Source organism: Crinia signifera, chromosome 1 (assembly GCF_055691185.1).
Source record: "Crinia signifera chromosome 1, ASM5569118v1, whole genome shotgun sequence".
Classification (NCBI taxonomy): Eukaryota; Metazoa; Chordata; class Amphibia; order Anura; family Myobatrachidae; genus Crinia; species Crinia signifera.
Window position 1 is genome coordinate 140171697 of NC_139217.1, and position 22866 is coordinate 140194562.

Here is a 22866-nt window from a genome sequence, read left to right on the forward strand (position 1 = left end):
TTAAGAATCTTTAAGTCGCATTTGCTGCTGCCAGCTTATCTGACCTTTCTCTAGAATGAGATCTCTCCATTTTGCCTCAGCAAGATGATACTGTTTCCTCATTAGGAAGCCCATTTCATTATTTGCCTCAGCTTTAGGAATGTGCCGTCTTTGAATGTCTGTCAGGCATCTACTCTCACCACACATCTTAAAATTCACCTCTTAAAGCAGCACTTCAGCAGTCACTCAACAGGTGTATGCACTAAAAATCACCCAATCCATCTGCTTTATATATTTTGCTATGTGGCAAAAAACATTATTAGCAATTTATACATAAAACATCGACAAACTAGGATCCTTGTTATAATTGTATTTAATCATCATTGCGTTCTGCCAATAAAAATACAATTTATAAATTATGCAGTCTACTTTTCTGCTGGTAAGTCTCGTAAAACTGGATAAGAGAGTCTGGAATTCTTGGGGTCACAATGGTCAAAGCCTGATCAAAATGTCTTCCCGTAATGCACTTGGCATCAATGTCCTCTTGTAAAGCAAGCAGTGCAGCCTCTCGACAAACAGCAGTGATCTGAGGGGAAATAAATGTATTTTACTGTATTTTTTATTTCTATTTTGTTAATACAAAAAATGGTATAGAAGAAACAAAACGAACAGGAACACGCAATAGAAAAAAATAAAAAAGGTAATTAATCATTGTGACCAATTGCATATCTTAGCAAGTGCTGTGTCTGACCTCATGAGCCCACACCCATCCACCATAGAAATTGGTTGCCCTAGCCAATATTGTGTAGTATCTGGAAGCAAATGTAACTCTCCTAAGTATCAGACTTTGGCTGGACAGTCCTGGTTGCTGGGGAATGTTTTGCCATCCTACCAGCATACTGCTGTGTCCTGTGATGGGACAAGTTGGGAAGCATCCGGCACTCGCTGCTCTCCAGAGCAATTTTTAATAGATTCTATGCATGTCTATTCATAGGGGAGAGGGACTAGGGACATGTCCAGCAGCTCATGGGATGCAAACAGCACTCACCATTCCCAGGTTGGGATGCAGTGGCCTGTGACCACATGCTCTAGTAAATACAAATACAGCACTCACCATAATAAAATAACTCACCTTAATATACAAATAATCAAATAAATAAATAAATAGTGGGGTTTTAGTAATGAATTGATCAATGCATTTATTTATTTTTTCGGTACTTATTTCCTAGCACGGCGCCCGTCTCAGTGATTGTATGCCTTACTTAAGGCATACAATCAATACAATTGAAACAATTTTTTAATTGTATGGATCTCATCTTATGCATCTCATGGATCTTATGCATCCATAAGATGCATAAGATCCATGAGATGCTATAAGATAAAAATCGTGAGCCCCAAATAACCATTGTTAACGCCACCAGCACTATCAACGTCAACCGGAAGCGTGTCCTCCGACCTTTTCATACCCCCACTATCCACGTCGGTGTGGAGTTGATTTCATACAGTGTGGCGAGTGCAGCGAGCCACTGAGCCCGAAGCGTGGCGAGCGCAGCGAGCCCCACGCCGGGACGCGGACTACTTCACATGTATTCCGCATCCGCTCGCCACGCTTCGGGCTCGGTGGCTCGCCACACTATATATAATCAACTTCACGCTGACGTGGATAGTGCTGGTATGAAAAGGTCGGAGGGCTCGCTGTGCTCGCCACGCTTCGGGTTGGCGTCAATAGTGGGGTGGCGTTAACAATGGGGGGGGGGGGGGCATTTCACCCATGAGGGGGGGTTAGCAATTAAAATTTTGGGGGTTTTGGGGGCTTTTTACATTGGAATAAATGTAAAATTGGGTCTCAGGGACTATTTCACATTGATTCCAATGTAAAAATCTTGTCGATTGCATCATCTCATGCATCTTATGCCGCACAAACACATAAGATGCATGCAATGCTTGAGATATCAGCCCGACACATACAATCTAGATCGTGGGCGCAGTGTTAGGAAATAAGTACCATTTTTTCCCCTTTTTTTGTCCTACCAAAAATGGTATGAGGGGGAGCCACATACTAATTTGGCAGGGGGAAGCAAAATTTATAGTTATGCCACTGGTGAAAACCTAAGATGCGTGTGTAGAAGAGTGAAAATACAAACCTAGCTAAGCTATGCACAAAGCTGAAATGACGTTGATCTCATACTTGGTACAGAGACATATACTTTGTATGTGTGCAGCAAACAATGCATAGCATGGCCAGTGGTCGCAGGATTTTTAGAGGGGGGTTTCCAATTGTAATCCAAAGTGCATGTGCAGCAGCTCTGCTTTGTCCCTTACACTGATGTAGTGGCAGCTCGGATTCGGTATGAAATGCTGGCAGTCGGAATCCCGACCGCCGAAATGCCGATATGGATCGCCCCCCCCCCCCTTGCGGGCTCGCTGTGCTCGCCACGCAGCGGGCCCGGTGCCTCGATACGCTCGGCACACTATGTTATTCTCCCTCTATGGGTGTCGTGAACACCCATAGAGGGACAAAGTGCCGGCATTGCGGCGGTCGGGATTCCGGCGTCGGTATTTCGTCCGTCGGGATTCCGACCGCCGGCATATTGACTGCATCCTGGCAGCTCTATTGATCGTATTATATACCAGTGCTATTGTCATAATTTAAGGCATTTGCCAAGAAGAGGGGGTTTCTGTGCAACCAGAAACCCCCATGCCTTTGCCGGCAACCCATACACAGCCTGGTACTCAGCAAGTGAGCAATGTGCCTACTCATTGCCAGGATAACAGCAGTGATATTCAGCCCCATACTCACCACCTATATTCCCAGCTCACCACAGTTCCAAAGTGTATATCGCATGCCCAGCAGGACAACATTATGGCCACTAAATCGAATGCAAATCGATCATGCATCTGTATGCCTTATGCTTTTGGCTGTATTTATAATTTACCCCATTGAAATACATAACCCGCAAATGGTTTTTTGTCGATCCATAAATTATGATCAGTGTAGACAAACAAACAAACTTTGTTTTATACCAGTTTCTGTAACAAATTAAATTGGGTAAATTATTTGAAACAGCAAAGACGACCTGTCGTTACCGCTATTCTGCCAAACACATTCTGTGCTTTTATTTAAATAGTGTTTAGATAAATGGGTAAAAGGTTTTTCGATGGTTTGAATGCTTTCTTTTTCCAGCACCCAGGCCTTTAGACAGCGGAAGCAGACTGAGGCTGGTGTCATTCTAAAGACAAAAAGACACATTGCTTGTGGGATGAAAAGATATATTGTGGGTTTTCAGTACAGCGCAGAATAAAGTGATTGGTATTCATAGTGCACCCATTGCTGTGAACCAAAAACCCAACTGAACCTTAGTTGTTTGCCCATTCAGAATATGTGACTGTTTGTTCACTTGCTGATGCCTTGCTGATGGGTGCCAAAGCAGTGAAGTCACATTTTAGAGGATTTAGCAGCATGTTTAAGAAATGGACACAAGCTTAAGGTTGACACGAATAAGGTCAACATGAGTTTTTCACATTTTTGGGGGGTATCTATGTTGACTTGAACAGAATAAGTGTACTACGTCCCCTTGTGTCTTCAATAACAGGGGTGAGATCCCAAATAATTTCATTATTTTTACATTTGATAAGTAGAGCCTATATATTACAGTTTCACTGGGCAGTATCAACCATATACTTCTTGGTTTATCTGGTTCTCTGAACATGGTGGATAACAGGTATCCAAATAAGAGATTCTTTACGTGTACTGCTAAATGCAAAAGATGTTAATTTTATAGAGCCAGCCGTCCTTTGTGCCTTAGTTATGCTACAGGCTCCTAGTGAGTTGATAGGCTGCAGTCTGGTAAATATTGGTTCACGCTACCTCCACTACAGTACATGTAAGCAGTGGGGCTGCTTTGTGGAAATCTAGCCACACACCCACAGTAATGAGAGACAGAGGTAGCGTGCCTAGAACATCCTATTGACACTGCATATTTTTGACTTGCTCCAGCTTTTCCATGTTGTAGCTTGTCACTTGTAGCGATGAGGCTGGTTGTGATATAACATGGATATAAAGGAGAAGAGGAAGCCCAGCATTCCTTTGTGGTGAAGAATAAGAGGATGTTTTGTGAAACAATAATAAACACACGTTCCGTCCATACACAAATGATATGGTATTCATGAGATGCAATCGTGCTTTAAAAATTATTGGTGTTTCATCTACACAATACTGCAACAACACTGACACACATGTAAGCAGGGGAATGAGACATTAGTGTTACTATATAGTGGATGTCTACCTATATTACATTCTTAGAGAACACAAGAGACACAACGAGTTAAACTGTGGAATCTCAAGCAATGTTTTAAGTTCACATTCAACAGGTGGGGAGGATTCAGGCCAGAGGTTCCTCCCGCTGGTTCTAACTTGCCCGGAAGATTTGTTTCCTTATATACAGTAACATAAACCATTTTCCAAAAATGTACAAATTATAACAAAATTTTATGTCTTTCTTAGAAAGGTATGTACAGGAACAAACATGACTGAAAGCATCGCAGCACAGAGGAAGGCACAACCTGAAGTCTTATATGCACATTGTTGTGTAAGATATGCATTTCCATACGGTGCATGCACACCTACATCTTTATATAACTATTATTGTTTCATTGTGGCTCATTATACATAGAGATGAGGAACGGAAGAGAGCAAGTGTGAGAGAGGTCAGGTTGAGTACAATAAGTGGATATTCACGTAAATGCTGTGGACATACCCCCAGATAAGCCTCTAGGGCAGTGGCTCCCAAACTGTGTGCCTAGGCACCCTGGGGTGCCCCAGGACACTTGCAGGGGTGCCTTGGGTTGATGGACCAGGATCAATTCATATTATTTAGGGAAAATGTACCAGGAAAAACCAGTGCAAGAGAAGCAAATCCTTTCCCTTGCCACATAACTGTGATATACAGTATATATATATATATATATAATGTGCTTATTTTAATATTTTTTTCTGAATTTCTCAATAAGAAACATTTGGCCTAGCAGTGCCTTAAAACATTTTGATTCTCTAGGGTGCCATGATTCAAAAAAGTTTGGGAATCACTGCTCTAGGGGGTACTGTAGGGTGGTGTAATGACAAACAATGAATTACTGTCAGTCTCTTCTGATTGACCCCTCCAGCAGACAGTACTAATATTTAGTTCTGTGGCTATATGATATCACATCGAGGCTGCTTATTTCCATTACTGACTTGACATTTGTGTATATAACACATTATCATATTATTATATTGTGTACAAATAGGGCAATATGACTTTACCACTAACACAGTAAAGACATGTTCTTTTTCTATTGTGGGGCCTAAGTATAACAACTCAAAATATGTCTCATGCAAATATAGCTGATTTCAAGCAAGATGCATCTTGTGACGTGTCTGATGGAACATACTGTATGTCATACTTACCTACCATCCCGGAATGGCCGGAAGAGTCCTGAAAACGTGTCCCCCTCCTGGACCCCTGGAAGGGTGGGAAGCCTCCAGGGCAGGCGACAGGGGGGGTCAAAGAGGACACCTGTACTGGGCCCCAAGCTTGTGAGGGGCCCTAACTTATGACAGCTGTAAGCATAGCTGCAGCAGTGAAGTGCCTATAAATGGTTTATAAAGGCACCCGCCTGGATTCCTGTTAGGGTACTTACCCAGACACCCCTCAATATGCAGTATACTTAAATATTCTGCTCAAGGGGGCATGGTTAGGGGGCCCCAGAGATATCAGTGTACCGGGCCCCAAGATTTCTGTTGCCAGCCCTGGAAGCCTCCCGCATTTAGTGGGGTCCCCGAATCCCCTCCCTCTGCCAGTCAAATACCGGCATTTTCGCCTCTTTTGTGAGGGGGTGGGGCTAAAATGATGCAAATCATGTCATTTAGTACTACCCCCCTCCCCGAAGAGCTGCGAATCACGGCAATTACAGGGCTGGGGACAGGGCTTAATGCAGACAAGCCCCGCCCCCAGAAAAGCTACAGAGAGTTTCCTCTCCCAGAGAGGAGACTCTAAAGGTAGGCAAGTATGTACTTAAACTGCAGCTACTGGAGAGGCCCAGAGTTGAGCACTGCATTCAGGGTGAATTCAGGAACATGTCATCTGCCCAATATTTTCGATTACATCTCGGCTGCTCATGCACAAATCTCCGGAAAATGGTGGCTGCAGCATTATCCCAATGAAATTTGCAGTGGCATCATGAGGCTCCAGAAAGGTGAGAACAATATATGGCCACTGAAAACTAAAAATTAAATAGTCCCAAGGCGCAAAGCCAGAAACCTGCTGCCTCGCAAAGGAAAATGAGGATCACCAACAATCCTCTTGTAGTCGATATATCGGAGAAAACCAGAGTGATGTGGGCGCTGGATTCTTGCTTGGCCACTGCCCTGAGGCCCTCACAGATGTAAGGCCAGCGATGGGAGTATGGGCTGCATAACCTTTTGGATGTAACGTGCTTTGAATTAGGTTTTAATTCCGGAATGCATAGTCTTATGATATGGTGTTTTTATTAAAAAGGAATAATTGCACATACACACACAAATATATATATATATATATATATATATATATATATATATATATATATATATATATATATGCACACAAATGTATTAATTGAAATATTTAGTATATGGCAGAATCCTAAAGCTCTTTCCTGGTATTTCTTCATACATCGCACAGACGAGCAGCCCGGGAGCTCTAGGTGCTTTACCTATGTAAACAGACTGGATTTCAGTGACAGGACAGAACATAAATCAATTGAGTTTTTCAGGCCTCTGGTTGCAGCAACACATGCCATGAAAATCAATCCTATTTTTAGATGCAAAGCTGAAGGGAAAGATTGCCATTTAGGGGAATACACCATGGTATTATGAAAGGAAGTAACATCTGCATGTAAAAAGGCAGCAAACAAATGTCAGCCTATACAGAAACAAGCCAGAGAGGAAACGGAGCTGCAAACTTTGCATAAACATCCAATACGCTTTGGTTAGGGCAGCAGAATAAATGGATTACGTGAGTGAATGGAGCTGACGCAGAACAATTAATGACTGAAAAACTGTCCATGTATACAAGATCACTATTAACATAGCTGTACCAAACATAATCCAATAGATTATGCTTTAGATTGTACAAAGTGCTAGTGCAGTGTTTCCTTTTTCTGAGAGGCTCTAAAGTGCTCCAGCTGGCAAATGGTTTAATGCTGCGAGAGCTGGGTGCAGCGGGCATCGCATTAACAGCAAGCTATGTTTTCTTTTCTCCTTTACTGGTTCAAACTGAAGGCAGGGTCATGTAGATTTATAGAACAAGGCTGCATCTGGGAGAGAGGAACATAATCACCACCTAAACATTCTAATGTAATCTGCAGCATTTCAGTAGTGATGATGTCTGTGTCGCTCTAGTGTAAATGGGGGGAGTGGGGTGTCATTCATATTAACCCTTTGACAACGTTGCTGTGAAAAATGTACAAAATATCTGCTAACAATGCCAGTTTTGCTCACGGCGACAGTTCTTTTTTTGCCTCAAGGTTTTTAATGAAACTTAAAAATTCACTTCAGTTCATTTCCCGGCAATAATTAAAGCAATTCATATTCCTTGACCCAGGCATTTTTAGCAGATACTTTGCACATCTCTCACAGCAACGTTGGCACTGAAAGGGTTAATATGAACAACACCCCACTCCCCCCATTTACACTAAAGAGACACAGATATCATCAATTGTGTTTATCTTCAAGTGAAATGCATTAGAATTTTTAGGTGGTGATTATGGCAGAGCACCCACTATCAGCACCATGGCCCTTATTCTAGTTTTTTCGGATGGCCACCTAGTGTTCTTAGCCCTGCCTACCATACGGATCGCTCACACCGTCCGAATGCGGTAAAACGCAGAGCGAACGGACCACGAGTGGATGTTTCATGTGAACAACACCCCGATCTGTGGGAGCCTCCCCCATCCTCCGATGGTCGCCGAATGATGGACTGAGCGGTCAGACAGCTCCGAGTGCTCCAGACCACGCGGACATTTCTCCATGTAAACGCAGGGATATAAGCAGGCAGCTGGCATCCGGCTATGTCAGCTGTCCGCTCCCCCACAATCCGGCTGGATTACCATATGTACGGCCAGCATTTTCATGGGAACGCCCATGAAACGCGGGGCGTACGCATATGGTAATGAGCCCAAACAGGCCTTCACGCCCCTCTCCACCCCCTGTTCGGATTGTTCCGACCGATTGTTTTCTGTACGGAATTCACGCCGTATTCAGACTTCCACAGTGTTCTAACATGCGCAGAAACGCCCCTGCACATGCGCAAACACAATACATCGGCCATCCGACCGAACACGCAGCCGTCCGACTCAATCAGAATAAGGGCCCATGGGTGATCTTCTGTGCTGGTTGTTAAAGCCGTGACTATGGACCTCCTTGCAAGCAGATTGCCGCAACTTGTCTCCTGTGTGCTGGGCCTTGGCTCAGGGACAGTGGTGTAACTAGGATATTTGTGCCCCCCCCCCCTCCGATATAGGCAGCGCCGCCCACCCAAGTAAAGTTAAACACCCCCCTTGCCCCTCCACATGCCGCCGCCGCATTCAGGGTCCTACAGTGCAGATCTCCTCCTGGCTCTGGACCGTCTCCTCCTGACCTGTAGTGCTAATGAAAAATGACCATCACAAAATGGCTGCCCCCTAATAGCAGACAGTTTTTAAGGAAGCTAGTGGAGGCCCCCCCTCCTCTAGCATCCCTAAAAAAACTGTCTGCTGTATGGGGGCAGCCATTTTGTGAGGGGTGGTTTTCATTAGCACTGCAGGTCAGGAGGAGACGGTCAAGAGCCAGGAGGAGATCTGCGCTGCGGGAATGTGGCGGTGGCCGGCATGAGGAGGGGTAAGAGGGCTGTTTAACTTTACTTGGGCAGGCGGGTGGGAGGGCTAGGGGGAGGGGGGGCAGCGCTGCATGTCCCGACCACACAGATGCATAGTAACATAGCCCCGCAGACCGGCGCCCACAGTTACTTAGCACCTCCCCACCACAGTCGGGGCTGCGGGGCTATAGTTATGCCACTGCTCAGGAAGAGGTGCCTGTTTGGAGGAGTTGGGGCAGAAGTCACTGACCCAGGTGTCAGTGCTGAAGCCACCAGTGATTGGGATGTCGGGCGTCCTATAGGAAAAAAATTGAAATGAGGGACAACAGCAGCAGTCCCTCCAAAAGGGAGCCCTTCTTTGCCAGGACCAAACTGAAAACTGGCTGGCCTGGGTCAGGAGCTGTGGGATGCTGGGCAATTAAAATGAACTGTCTGGTGCCCTGACTCTCCAGGCTATACACATGGTGTTCCCCCCATGCCCCCTAGTGGAGAAAGAAGACATAGGGCAAGATGCAGCAGGCATGGCAAAAAGCTTGTGATGCTTGCCGCCAGCCTCCGTATGCATAACACTGTATGCATGAAGAATTCTGCAAAGGACGGCTCTTGGGTAAGAGCCGTCCTTTGCGATGATAGGACTTCTGGGTTCTGCACACAGAGTCCTATCTGTGCATGTGTCAAGTGACTCACGTGCTGCCGAGGATGCTGGGAGGGATCCGGTTGGATCCTTCACAGCAGGGAAAGTGCGAAAGAAGCCCATAGGCATCCCCGGAGGCACACACGGTACTCAACGCATGTGCAGATAGGACTCCAGAGGCAGAAACCGGAAGTCCCATCATCGCAAAGGATGGCTCTTACCGCAAGAGCCGTCCTTTGCAGAATTCTTCATGCATACAGCGCGAATGCCGGTATGCATACAGAGGCTGGCGACAAGCATCGCAAGCTTTTTGTGATGCTTGTTGAATCTCGCCCATGATATCCTACATCTGTTTTAGAAAACAATGTGTAACTGAAAGTGGACAGGGACTTTAGTCATCCATTGAGGAAGCACAATCATTTACACTTTACAACCATTTTGGGTTGATGTCTTCTGTAGGGTTAAACATCTGTCAAGTTTGTTCATAACTCCAGTGGGTGCATCTCTGGAGAAACACTTATTATTGCAAGATTTAGGTGTGATCTCTCTATTACAAACATACCACTATGAGTTTAATACTGTCTTTATTTGAACAGATTTATAGCTTTTAATTTATGACTATTCTGGGCCTGGAATAATTACACGATCTCTAACACTATTTATTTTTTCCTTCTTTGCATGTACTGGACTAAACCCACTTTAAATCATTAAAATTTTCTATATTTGTCATTCAAACAAGCAGCGTGAATGATCTGCATATTTTATCATGATGTGTTCTAATTTTATGTATCAAAATTGTAGAGTGGGTGGCAGCCAATCAGAGCTCCTGAAACTAGGGCAGGGTTGCCGACATTTTTAATCTCCTCTCCGGAGAGGAGACTTGCAGCAGAAGGTCGGGGCCAGGGCTTGAGGAGCGTTCTGTCATTAAGCCCCGCCCCATTATGGAAATTACCCAGGGCTAAAATTAGGCAGGGCTAAAATTACGCGATTCTGCCACTTTAGCCCCGCCCCCTTAACGGAGATATTCCGCTATTTAAATGGCGCGGTACGGGGGAAGGTAGCCGCAAATGGGGGGGGGGGGGGGGGGTTAGGGGGTCACCCAGAAACTGGGAGGGTTCCCCACCTTTCCGGGAGGGGGACCTGATTTTTGGGACCCTCCCGGCCATTCCGGGAGGGTAGGCAACCCTGAACTAGGGAGTATATTTAAGTGTAGGATTATAGAAATCAAGCCGTTGCCCATATCAGCCAATCAGATTATATTATGTTGTAGAAGGTGCTAGATAGTTGTCAAGTAGTAACTAATTGGTTGCTATGGGCAACATCTGCTCTTCTATAAACCTGCACTTTTGTAAATATACCCCTAGGAGATTTTACAGTCATGTATCATTTTCCAGCCTCCTGCTATAGGAGAACATACTAAGCTTAGTATCTCACAAATCCTGGGGTACCTGAACACTGGAGCCCAGGTGCTTTTCTATTTAAGGCAGAATCCTATGCCTGTGCTAATTTACAGCACAGCAAAACTGTCTTTTTTAGCCGAATGGTATTATCGGACTATTTAATTACAGCCATTTTTACAGTGCAGTAAATGACCCGATTTCAGGCATTACCATATGGGCTCTGGTATAAGCTCCTGGACCCATGTGTTATCATGTTAAAACAGAGCTAATAGGGGTTATTATAGGGGCTAGTGGTTAGGGCTAATTGGATAACCCCCGGCGGATCCATTTGCTGCGGTAATGTACTGCGGCTAATAGTATATCACCTTAGTTTGTTACAATATAATTCTAGCTCTTCCTGGAGTTCTTTAAACATGTTTCTTCAAAGTATTTTTGGCATTTTCCTTCCTTTAAGAAATGTACATAAAGGTTACAATCAGTAAAAGAGTAGTATAACTTACACATAATGCACAATTGTAGAGGGCAAATTGAACAGTATATTTCTTAGTTGTAATCCAATATAAATCATATATATACATGGTTACCCTGCTCTGTAAGCAGGGAGGGGGATGGCTATTGTGGTCAGAAATATATTAGTACTTGGGGAAAACTGGCTTTGAATTTAATGTAATAAAGTCATTTATCCAATAAGACAGTTGTGCTAGTTGAAGACCTCGACGATACTCTCTAGAACAAGTTTTCTTGTTTCCTGAAAGGGTGCAGAGAAGGAATCCAGTTCCTAATGGACACATTATTCACAGTGCGGTGCCAAACTCTGCTCCAGAGTTAATTTTTAATTTCCTGACCTAGTTGCAATGCTCAAACAATCTTGGCTCTTTTTCCCAACATATGTGGACCTCACTGCAGGAGTCAGAGCAAAGTCAGCCCAAAAGGGAACTACCAGACCAACTCAACAATCCCTGTAAAATGAGACTCTTAAAAATGTTCCAGTACCACAGTACACTGAGCAATGAATGTAAATGCGTCGTACTGCTGAAAACAGTAAATGTTAAACAGGTGTTTCCAAACTTATTTACATTTATCCTACTTTAAATCCCAAGTTGCTGGGTCTGTGCACAGGACAGGGTAACATTTCAGCCAGTAAAGCGATGGCGTGGATATATTACTTGGTTTTATTTTTTGCATGCAAATAATATAGACACAATTCTATTTCTGAAACTTGTAGTTTATAGACAAAGCAAAGTGCAGGCCTATAAGATTTGTTACGGTGCATATTTGGATAAATGAAAATCTTGGAAAGAAGTGTTTGGTTTTCACAGTGTTTAGATTCACTTGCCATAAGAACGTTGGACTAATGCTGGCACAGTGATCATACAACTCTATGTCTGATGCATTTTATATAGAAAGTAGTACAGGGTGTATTCCATTAGCCACATTAACCTGTCTCACAAGGTATCTTCGGCAGCACAATTTTTTTGCGATTCAAATAGTAGCACAAGTAAACCAGCATTTTCACTTTAATCGGATCAAACAGACTTTTTTCTTGCAGCCACCAGTGACACCACCCCCCCCCCCCCCCACCTATGATAAATAAAGCACACAGGTTGTAATTAGCTTATGATACTCAATAATTACATGTGCATTGTAAGGGTGATACTGTGTAAAGTCCGTAATAATTGGCTAAACGACCATTTCAGATAAGGTGCCAGCTGGTGAGCCAATCAGAGCTCGGACTCCAGCAGCCATTCACCGTGGCTTCCAGCATGCAAGCTCCGATTGGCCGGCAGCCAGCGCTACATTTGAAATGGCTGCCAGAGGGGTGGGAGATACATGCACTTCTCCCCATAGAAGCGCCACAGGGGCAGTCATCAGTGAGGGGCCAGGGCACAGAACATATGGCCAAGTGGCGTACTGAATTCAACATCACTTCCACCTTAGCCATGCTTTGGGGCCCCCTCAGATCGATGGGGCCACGTCACAGCTGTTCCCTTCACTAATCCTCTTTATTCTTCTATCCCATCTAGCATTGATAAGTCTCTACATTCTAAAGGTATAAAAGCATGGAATGTTGCTACCTGGACAACCAATCAGATACTAACTATTATCTTCTAGAAGTTGCTAAATAAATAAGAAGAAGATTCTGATTGGTTGCTGCCATCTTAGTATATTTTCCCCAGAAAGTACAGACTGATGCAAAAAATCATAGGACTTGGTTTATGACAGTACCACACAATAACATGTAGTGTACAATAGCTGTAATTATGATACAATCATTAGTAAATGGGCGCTCATCCTTTTGCTGCTTGCAGAATGATGTGATGATCTATACAGTCTGGGATGCATTACCTTGATGCATATCCCTGAGCCTCAGCTGTCTCTATGTACAGTACTGAATAGCCTCCCCTGTCATAAAGTTATAGACTCTGTTCTGTGTCTGAGTTGCTCTGTTCCTGTGTTTACTGAACTCGGATAAAACGCCCTTTAGCTCCATGTTCCATTACTGAGAGCCTCCATAAACAAGCTGATATGCGCAACCACTGATTATATTAGCCCTAAAAGAGTTTTGAAGCAAATGAAAAATATCAACTTCCATTCCTAAATGCACTGTTTTCAATGTTCTGAAGGAAATTAAATAATGTATAAATCAAGTGTTGGGCCGGAGCCCAGTCAGCTGAACATCACTTGGTCCTTTTAAGGCGGAGAGGAAGTGTCTGTTGCAGTGGGGACGAGCCAAGAGAAATAACAGCTAACCTCAGCTCCATGTGAAAGTCATTTGAGATAATCGGGGGAGGCTGCACACTGGTTGCAGGCAGGACCACATACTATTACTGTGAGCAGGAAAACATATAACTCCTACATGTTCATTCTGTCCACAGAGACACGGGGTCACCTGATAGACAAGTGTGACTCTACGTACACAACTGGAAATAAACGCAAGAATATACATTTTATATGGATGTATGCAGAAACACTTTTCTGTCCTTCCATAATAGTCACATTGTTAACCAGTGACAACATAATGGGTGTGCATCAAAGGGTCAACAAGACACCAAAAATAAAGGAACAACTAATTTTAACCTTTACTTGTGTTGACCGTTTGTCATTGTCATCCTAGTGCACATCGACCCTTTGTTAGTGTTGACCTAGTGCACGTCGTCCTTTTTGTGTTGACCAATTGTCTGTTGACCTAGAACCCCCATTTAACTAGCACAAACTATTTCCCATCCCCATAGTACACATTATAATGTACCTCACAGTGTATCTGTTCCCACGACTTCCATTGCTGACGAAGGTGCTCAAGCGAGTAAGAAGTCAAAGGGTGGAAGCCATTTTAGTGGCGCCAGATTGACCAAGAAGGGCATGTTATGCAGATCTTCAGGCCCTGTTGGTAAAGGACCCGTGGCGTCTACCTCTCAGAAGCGATCTGCTCACTTAAGGCCCCTGCATCTACCAGGACTTAGGGCGACTTTGTTTAACGACCTGGAGGTTGAGCAGCAGAAGGCTCATAAGGGCCTTCACGCCTCAGTCATATCCACGATGACTCAAGCCCGGAAGCCGGTAACAGCAGCTCACTACCATCATATTTGGAGAAAATACATAGGGTGGTGTGAGAAAAAAGGATTTCTACCAGCGGAATTTAACCTGGATAGGTTTGGATTTGGGCCTACGTTTGGGCTCATTAAAGGTACAAATTTCGGCCCTGTCAATTTTTAATTCAGAAGAAATTGGCTGTCTTACCGGAGGTACAGACTTTCCTTCAAGGAGTCCTTCATATTCAGCCTCCTTTTGTGCCGCCTACAGCGCCGTGGAGTTTGGATGTGGTTTTGTCCTTCTTACAGTCATCCTGGTTTGAACCATTAGCATTGGTGGACATGAAGTACCTCACCTGGAAGACAGTGGTACTTTTGGCATTGGCCTCGGCTCATAGAGTCTCCGAGCTAGGGGTTCTGTCCTGTAAGTGCCCCTACTTGATTTTTCACGAGGACAGAGCGGAGTTGAGAACAAACCCGCAGTTTCTCCCTAGGGTGATTTCTTCATTTAATCTGAACCAACCTCTTGTGGTCCCTTCCGGTTCCAATTCTCCAGATATGCCGGAGTCTCTGGACTTGGTTCAGGCTCTGCGTGTATGCGTCCAGAGAACGGTGAGAGTTCGCAAGATGGACTGCCTCTTTGTGCTCTATGACGCATAGAAGAAGGGACGTCCGGCCTCAAAACAGTCCATTGCACGTTGGATTTGGGCAACGGTTCAACAGGCTTACGTAAGCCTACACCTTCAGGATTGAAGGTGCATTCCACTAGATCGGTGGGCGCATCCTGGGCGGCTGCTCGGGGTGTTTCAGCCTTACAGCTCTGCACAGTTGCAACTTGGTCGGGTCAGCATACCTTTGTAAAATTTTACAAGTTTGACGCCCTGGCCAAAGAGGATACCCAGTTTGGGTGGGTGGTACTGCAGCAGTCTCTACACGTTCCCACCCCTTCTGGAAGCTTTGGGACTTCCCCAATGTATTGAGACCATCCTAGTATCCCATAGGACGATAGTGAAAATAGGATTTTAATACCTACCGGTAAATCCTTTTCATAAAGTCCTCATGGAATACTTATGTGGTGTCCTTATGGGGTACTTATGTGGTGTCTCGCTGCAGATAAGTTAGTCTGGTTGTTGAAAAATCCACCTCATTCATTATGGTGGCCTCATTGTTGAGTACAGTTTTTTTGTTTGGGTTGTATGCGGGTGTGCTGGTATAAATCTCACCACATGTTTCACACATATGTATTTACATATTGACATAATTAACAAATCCTTCCACTCATATGTTCATCCTCCTTCGGGCACAGTTTTACCTTAAGTGGTTCGTGGGCGGGAAATCAGAGGGGAGGAGACAGTACACCCAGTTCAAAGTTATATATGTGCATGTCTTCTGCGGATACCCTTTAATACCCAATGTATTGAGACCATCCCAGTATCCCATAGGACGATAGTGTAAAGACATCTTCAGTAGGGGACATTTACGCTATTTTAACAGTGGCAGAGAGAGATACACCATATTCTTAGAATAGCGCACAAGGAGAGAGCTTACAATCTAAAGGGAAGGGGCAGACAGACTTGGGTGACATAGTAGGGGTAGAAGTGAGCATGGTCATATTGCTAGGATAAGAATTGGATAGATTGAATGAAGAAGTGGGTCTTGGATATCGTTAATGATTTCCCTTGAACTCCCTGCAGCTGCAGAATGAACGATATAGTGCAAACACGCTGAACGATTTAAAAAAATAGATAAATTATTTGCATTACCACTGATATCTTGGTTTATGAAAATGTATCTTTATCGTTCGTACACACTGATATGCACCTAGTCATAAATGACATATGCAAATTTGACTGCATGTACAGACTAGAAAGGGGGTCAATAATGAACCATGGGAGCGTGCATCGCTATCGTTCATACACACAGAACGATATGCACGACAATATTGTTAACAATATATTATTGTGCATATAATCTGCCTTTATCACATAGTGTGTACAAGATTTAAGATAGATGTACAAGGCTGGCAACCATTTTTGTTACAAAAGTCCAATCAATATTGCATATATGATAACAAGGCCATTATACAAACTCACTTTTCAAACTGGTCCTGTACTCAGCCAGTGTGTTAGATTGTCAGCACACAGTACTGCACAGCAATGCGTCAGCACTGTGTGCTGATCGAACTGTCAGTGCCAGTGTTCTCCGGTGAGAATACTGGCCCTGACCAGCTATTTTTATATTTATCCAGTATGCTGGATATTAATTGCTGCCCAATATCGTCACGTGGGGCCACGCATCGCTATCGCCCCTACACACAGGGGCATTTTGTACACACAGGGGCCTCTAGAGAGATCACTTAGAAAACGTCCTGAAATTGACCCATGTGTAGGCACCATAAGACTTAAACTGGATAAACACTATAAGATTATCGTTTTTTTTTTTTTTTATTACTTTTTATTTTTTCGAACAGATATGTTCATCAATACATAAATCTAATTCTTCTTCTTATTATTTTTCAAACATACATTTCAGTCCTTATATCCATACCTTATTCTTTTATAAACAATTAGGAATACTCTTCAGATATTTCAGTCATATCTTTTCTTGGGGGGGAGCTTTATTATTATAAATTATTATAATATTGACTTGTTATAATTCCCTTTTTATGGTGTGTGCTTTGTGATTTTTGTGTTGTACTATGTTTGTGTGATGTCTAATGTGAAGGAAAAGGGGGGGGGGGAAAGATGGGGGGACCCCCTATATAACACATTTTATTATGTGGTCTTGTGTACTTGCTCACACAAAGGGAATCCAAATGGATTTTTCATTTAAATGCCCTAGCGCTAGTAGGCCTAAATGAAAAAATAGCCTGGAACGCCTTCATTTAAAATAGAGGGACAGCATTGTCCACTAACAGACTAGCCAGCCTGAATCAGCCCCCATGTTTATATTTACCTCGATATGTTTATGTGCATGTATTATGTATAGGCATATGTTAAAGGTAAATTTTCTATACAGAAATGATATATGTAAAGATCCATCAATGTGGAACTAAGGGGAAGGTGCAATGAGATGCTGTACAAAAGGAGCCCATGTATTTAAGCCCAGTAAATAATAGCGGTCCTTTTTAATCCATTTTTAACTTCTTTAAACTTTAAACACCAGTTATTAGCAACTAGCAGCCCACGCACTTGTGATTTATTTATTTTGGTATGTAACACATTGATTCACTTTTTTCCAGCAGCGTGACGCTGGTCTTCTACACCCCCTATCTCCGGAGACGCAGGGAAAGAGTGAGCTGCAGCGTCCAGGGTATCCTAGCAAACGTCACGTAACACAGAGGCGGTGCACAGCACCCGGAAGTGCGGCTGCCGGTCCCAGCGCCCGGAGGAGGACACACACACACACACACACAGGCTGCACGTTTAAAAGGTAGGAGAGCTTACAGCTCTGTTTTCTTTCTTCTTTCACACAGCACCTTGCACCTTCTTTAAGCGTCCTGAGGAAAAGACTAACCTGTCTTGAAACGTTGACGACGATGTTTTGTGCCGATGTTTATTCTATGTTTTTCCATTGCACCATAAAAATGCTTTAAATAGCTAAGCCAATCGAGTGCCGCCTCCTTCCTTGGGGACCCCCAAAAAGGCCACAAGGTACCTGCATATATATATATATATATATATATATATATATATATTATATTGAATTGGGCTATGGGTATTGCTTACAGATTTAAGGCCTCTTTTACCTTAACCCATATTATAGATATGTCGGTGTCTGCACAATGCATATGATCATTACATTGGTATTTTGTTATCCTTCTTCACCCTGGTCTGGCCTCACTTTATAAGCCACGATTATTATTATATAATTAGACTGTGGGGAAGGGCTGGTTAGGGTCAGACTGTGGGGAAGGCGGTGGGGTTATGGTTATCTTGTGGAGAAGGTGGTGGCTATGGTTAGGCTGTGGGGAAGGCGGTGGTTAGGATTAGGCACTGGATGAGGGTTAGGGGCAGAGTCTAGGAATATATTCACCAGAACACCTCCTGCACTGAGACTGCTCGTCAGGGACCCAGAAGACGACGTTGTCTCTGGGACAAGGTACGTAACCACAGGGCCACCAGGAACATAAATATGACATTCTATCATAACATCTTATCCATTTAAACATGATAACTGTAGACATGATAAGCATTTTGAACATGTCGACATGAAAGTGTTGACCTAACATACAGCCATATCATGTTAGCATTACGCATGATCTTGTTGTTTTTTCTCCTAAAGGACTAGATGGTAAGTCAAGCCATCATTTTAACTGGTCTACAATGGAAACTTCTTTTTAAGGTAGTAACTAACTGGTCTGTGAGATATATCTTTGGAAATGACTATTTCTGACAATAAGGAGTGTGATGTGGAATTTCGGAATGTGCCTTGCAGGAGACTTATAGAGAGAACATAGGATTTTCACATTCTCAACTTGTTTTGAAATAAAACTTTAATTTTAGTCTTTTTCATAAACCCGTTGGTCTGGTTTAACGGCTCTTTGTTCACTCTTCCTTTGTTATTCATTTCAGAAAAAGAAATACAAAATATGTCCCCCTGTAGTGTGTTTTAATTGACGGGATGACAAAAACATTTATTTGAATTGAAATTTGCATGCCTGAGAAAAAGCAGTTACTTATACTGAGTCACTCATATTCTTTTCTAAAGCAAGCCACACACTTTGCTTACAGTAAAAAAAAACAGAAAACAACCCCACAATATCCCCATAACATGCAGCTGAATCTAACTAGGGGCTTGATTGAGAAACTATCGCAAAGCACATTTTTTCTCAAATAGACAAAACCATGTGCACTGCAGGTAGGGCCAATGTCAAGGTCCAGTGTATATGCACAGCAATGATGAGGAAAATTTGCTAAGCTTAACCCCTTCCCGACATTTGACGTATATATACGTCATGGCCGGGATGTACTTCCCGACACATGACGTATATATACGTCATGACTTTAAACTGTCCCCGCATCTATAGACGCGGTGACAGTTTAAACATGTCCCTGCATGCCCAGGGGGGGCGGCGATGCCTCCCCCCGTCGGCGATCGCTGTGATTGGCTGTTCAATGTGAACAGCCAATCACACGTTTTCCTGTGTTACCGGCGAATATGACGCTCGGTAACACAGGTGTCAATCACCGCCGGGTGTGAGGGGGCGTGAGGGGGTCACCGGTGATGACCACACCTCACCCCACCTGCCCCCAAGGCTGTGATTGGTCCGTCGGACCGACGGACCAATCACAGCCATGGCGCGTGATTTAAACTAACGGTGACTGCGCTGCAGATGCGATTTCGGTCTGGAATTGCGTGCAGAGCGGTCACCGTGCCAATCTGTCGTGATATACATACCTGATCCTTGCCTGATACTTACCTGATCACCGCTGGTAGCGTGCTGCCAGCAGCTGGATGCTTCCTGGATCTTGTCACTTCCTGTGTGCTGCTGCTGCAGTGTCATAGAGTGAGAGATAGTGAGAGATAGTCAGAGATAGTCAGAGATAGTGAGAGATAGTGACAGAGAGTGATAGAGAGTGCTATATTTTGTGTCTGCTGCCCCCCCTTTTGTGCTGATCAGTATATCTGTGCTGATCAGCAACTTTTTGGGGGTGCAGGTTTTTTTTTTTTATATATATATACCTGTCAGTTGCACCAAAGCTTGTGCTGCCTGTGCAACTGACTGCTGCCCCCCCTTTTGTGCTGATCAGTATAAATTAACTGATCAGCAACTTTTTGGGGGTCCAGGGTTTTTTTTTTTATATATACCCTGTCAGGTTGCACCCACAGTTGTGTGCCTGCTGCCCCTCACTGCTAATCAGTGTTGCATCACTGCATCACTGATCTGCAGTTTTTTTTTTTTGGAGAGTGCAGTGGGGTTTTGTTTTTACACCCACGTTGCTTTTGTGGGTGTCCTGTGGCCGCTGAGCGCTGATCAGTGACATACATCACTGAACAGCATTTTTGGCACAGGGTTGATATAATTTTTTTTCTGCAGTTTTTTTAAATTGTTTTTTTTTTGGAGAGTGCTGTGGTTTATTTTTTTTAAATTGTTTTTACACCCACGTTGCTTTTGTGGGTGTCCTGTGGCCGCTGAGCGCTGATCAGTGACGTACATCACTGAACAGCATTTTTTGCACAGGGTTGATATAATTTTTTTTCTGCAGTTTTTTTAAATTGTTTTTTTTTTGGAGAGTGCTGTGGTTTATTTTTTTTAAATTGTTTTTACACCCACGTTGCTTTTGTGGGTGTCCTGTGGCCGCTGAGCGCTGATCAGTGACGTACATCACTGATCAGCATTTTCAGCACAGGGTTGATATAATTTTTTTTTTTTTTGGATCAAATTCCTGTTGCCTTTGAGCGCTGTTCAGTGACGGACGTTACTGACCAACATCTGTGCTCAATTTTTGGCGCAGGACCTTTTTTTTTTTAACCCCTTCAATTTTTTTTTTTTTTTATTGGGATCAAATTCCTGTATAAAGTATTTTTTTTTCTGCACTACATACACACTACATACCCCCCGTGTTGAAATAAAGTTTGTACCCCCCTACACTATACACGTGTTGAAACATTACACTTACAGAAACACAAAAATAAAAATGGCATCCCAAATGTCATCCCAGTCATCCAGAAGAATGTATTCAGCGGAGGAGGCATATGCCATGCCTGCCTCTGACTCTGACACAGCCAGTGATGCAAGCGGGGAATTTGAAGGATTCGTCTTAACCTCATCTTCCTCCTCTAGTGATGAGGGACCCCCTCAAAGACACCCCCGTAGAGCAGCTGAGACCCCCCCCCAAATGATTGATCCCATATGGACCCCACCACCAGACAATTTTGAGCCCCAGGTTCCTGAGTTTTTGGCCACCCCAGGAATCCAATTTGATTCAACAGGTCTCAGAGAAATTGACTTTTTCAAATTATTTTTCTCTGATGATTTTATAAATTTAATGGTGGACCAAAGTAATTTATATGCCCAGCAGTTTATTGCTCAAAACCCCACGTCATCATTTGCTAGGTGGACCCCTGTAGATGCAGTAGAGATGATGACGTTTTGGGGTCTGGTGTTACATATGGGCATAGTAAAAAAGCCAGAAATTAGGCAATATTGGAGTACAGATGTTCTGTACAGCACCCCACTTTACCGTATGGCCATGACTCGGACTCGTTTTGAGACAATCCTTAAATTTTTGCATTACAACGATAATGCACAGTGCCCACCCAGAGATGATCCCACCTTTGACCGGCTATTCAAAGTCAGGCCGGTCATTGATCATTTCAGTGCCTAATTTGCAGAGATGTACATCCCTGAAAAATTTATTTGTATCGACGAGTCCCTTATACATTTTAAAGGAAGGGTTAAATTCCGCCAGTACCTTCCCAGTAAGAGGGCAAGGTATGGCATAAAAATGTATAAACTGTGTGAAAGCACCTCAGGGTACACCCACAGGTTTAGGGTATATGAAGGGAAGGATTCAAGAATTGAACCGCCAGAATGCCCCCCCCTCCCTCGTAGGTGTTAGTGGAAAAATTGTCTGGGATTTAGTGCACCCCTTCCTGGATAAAGGTTATCACCTCTATGTGGATAACTTTTACACTAGCATCCCCCTGTTTAAGGCCCTTGGTTCAAGAGGTACAGCAGCTTGCGGTACTGTGCGCAAGAACCAAAGAGGCCTCCCAAAAACGCACATTGCCCAAGTACTGAGAAGGGGTGAAAGCAGGGCACAATCCACCGAAAATATGTTGTTGGTCAAATATAAGGACAAGAGGGATGTCCTTATACTGACAACAATTCATGGAGACAGTACCACCTCCGTCCCTGTACGAGGTACCAGTACCCACACCTCAAAACCTAATTGTATCCTAGATTACAATAAGTACATGGGCGGAGTGGATCTTTCAGATCAGGTACTGAAGCCGTACAGTCCCCTGCGGAAAACAAAAATCTGGTACAAGAAGCTGGCCGTGTATATCATCCAGATGGCACTGTATAACGCTTACGTGCTATTCCGTTCTACCAGCCAGAGGGGGACATTTATGCACTTTCAAGAGGAAGTCATAAAGGGCCTAATATTTGGGAACCAGCAGGCAGAGGGCCCCAGTACTTCTAGTACTGGCCCCCGTATTGTACCAGGGCAGCATTTTCCTAACGAAATCCCCTCCACTGCAAAAAAGGGCAGGACACAAAAAAGGTGCAAAGTTTGCTATAAAAAGGGAATAAGAAAGGATACTATTTTCCACTGTGAAACTTGCCCCGACAAACCCGGCCTATGTATAAAGGAGTGTTTTAAAATATACCACACATCTATGGATTATTAGGTTCATCATTTCACCGTGCTTCGGGGGTCTTGCTAATGCCACATAGCACCCACCATTCATTCCACCACAATCTGAGCTGCAAAATCCAA

General features: G+C 43.7%; 1 protein-coding gene across 1 annotated transcript in view; it reads right to left on the minus strand.

Moving 5' to 3' along the window:
* Positions 1-336: 336 nt before the first annotated feature.
* AFG2A (AAA ATPase AFG2A) overlaps positions 337-22866 on the minus strand; it is a 407538-nt gene continuing 385008 nt past the window's right edge. Inside the window, exon 16 of the mRNA XM_083174281.1 lies at positions 337-565. Within this exon, the coding sequence (XP_083030407.1) occupies positions 389-565 (177 nt within the window). The 3' untranslated portion in view covers positions 337-388. The remainder of the gene's footprint in view (positions 566-22866) is intronic.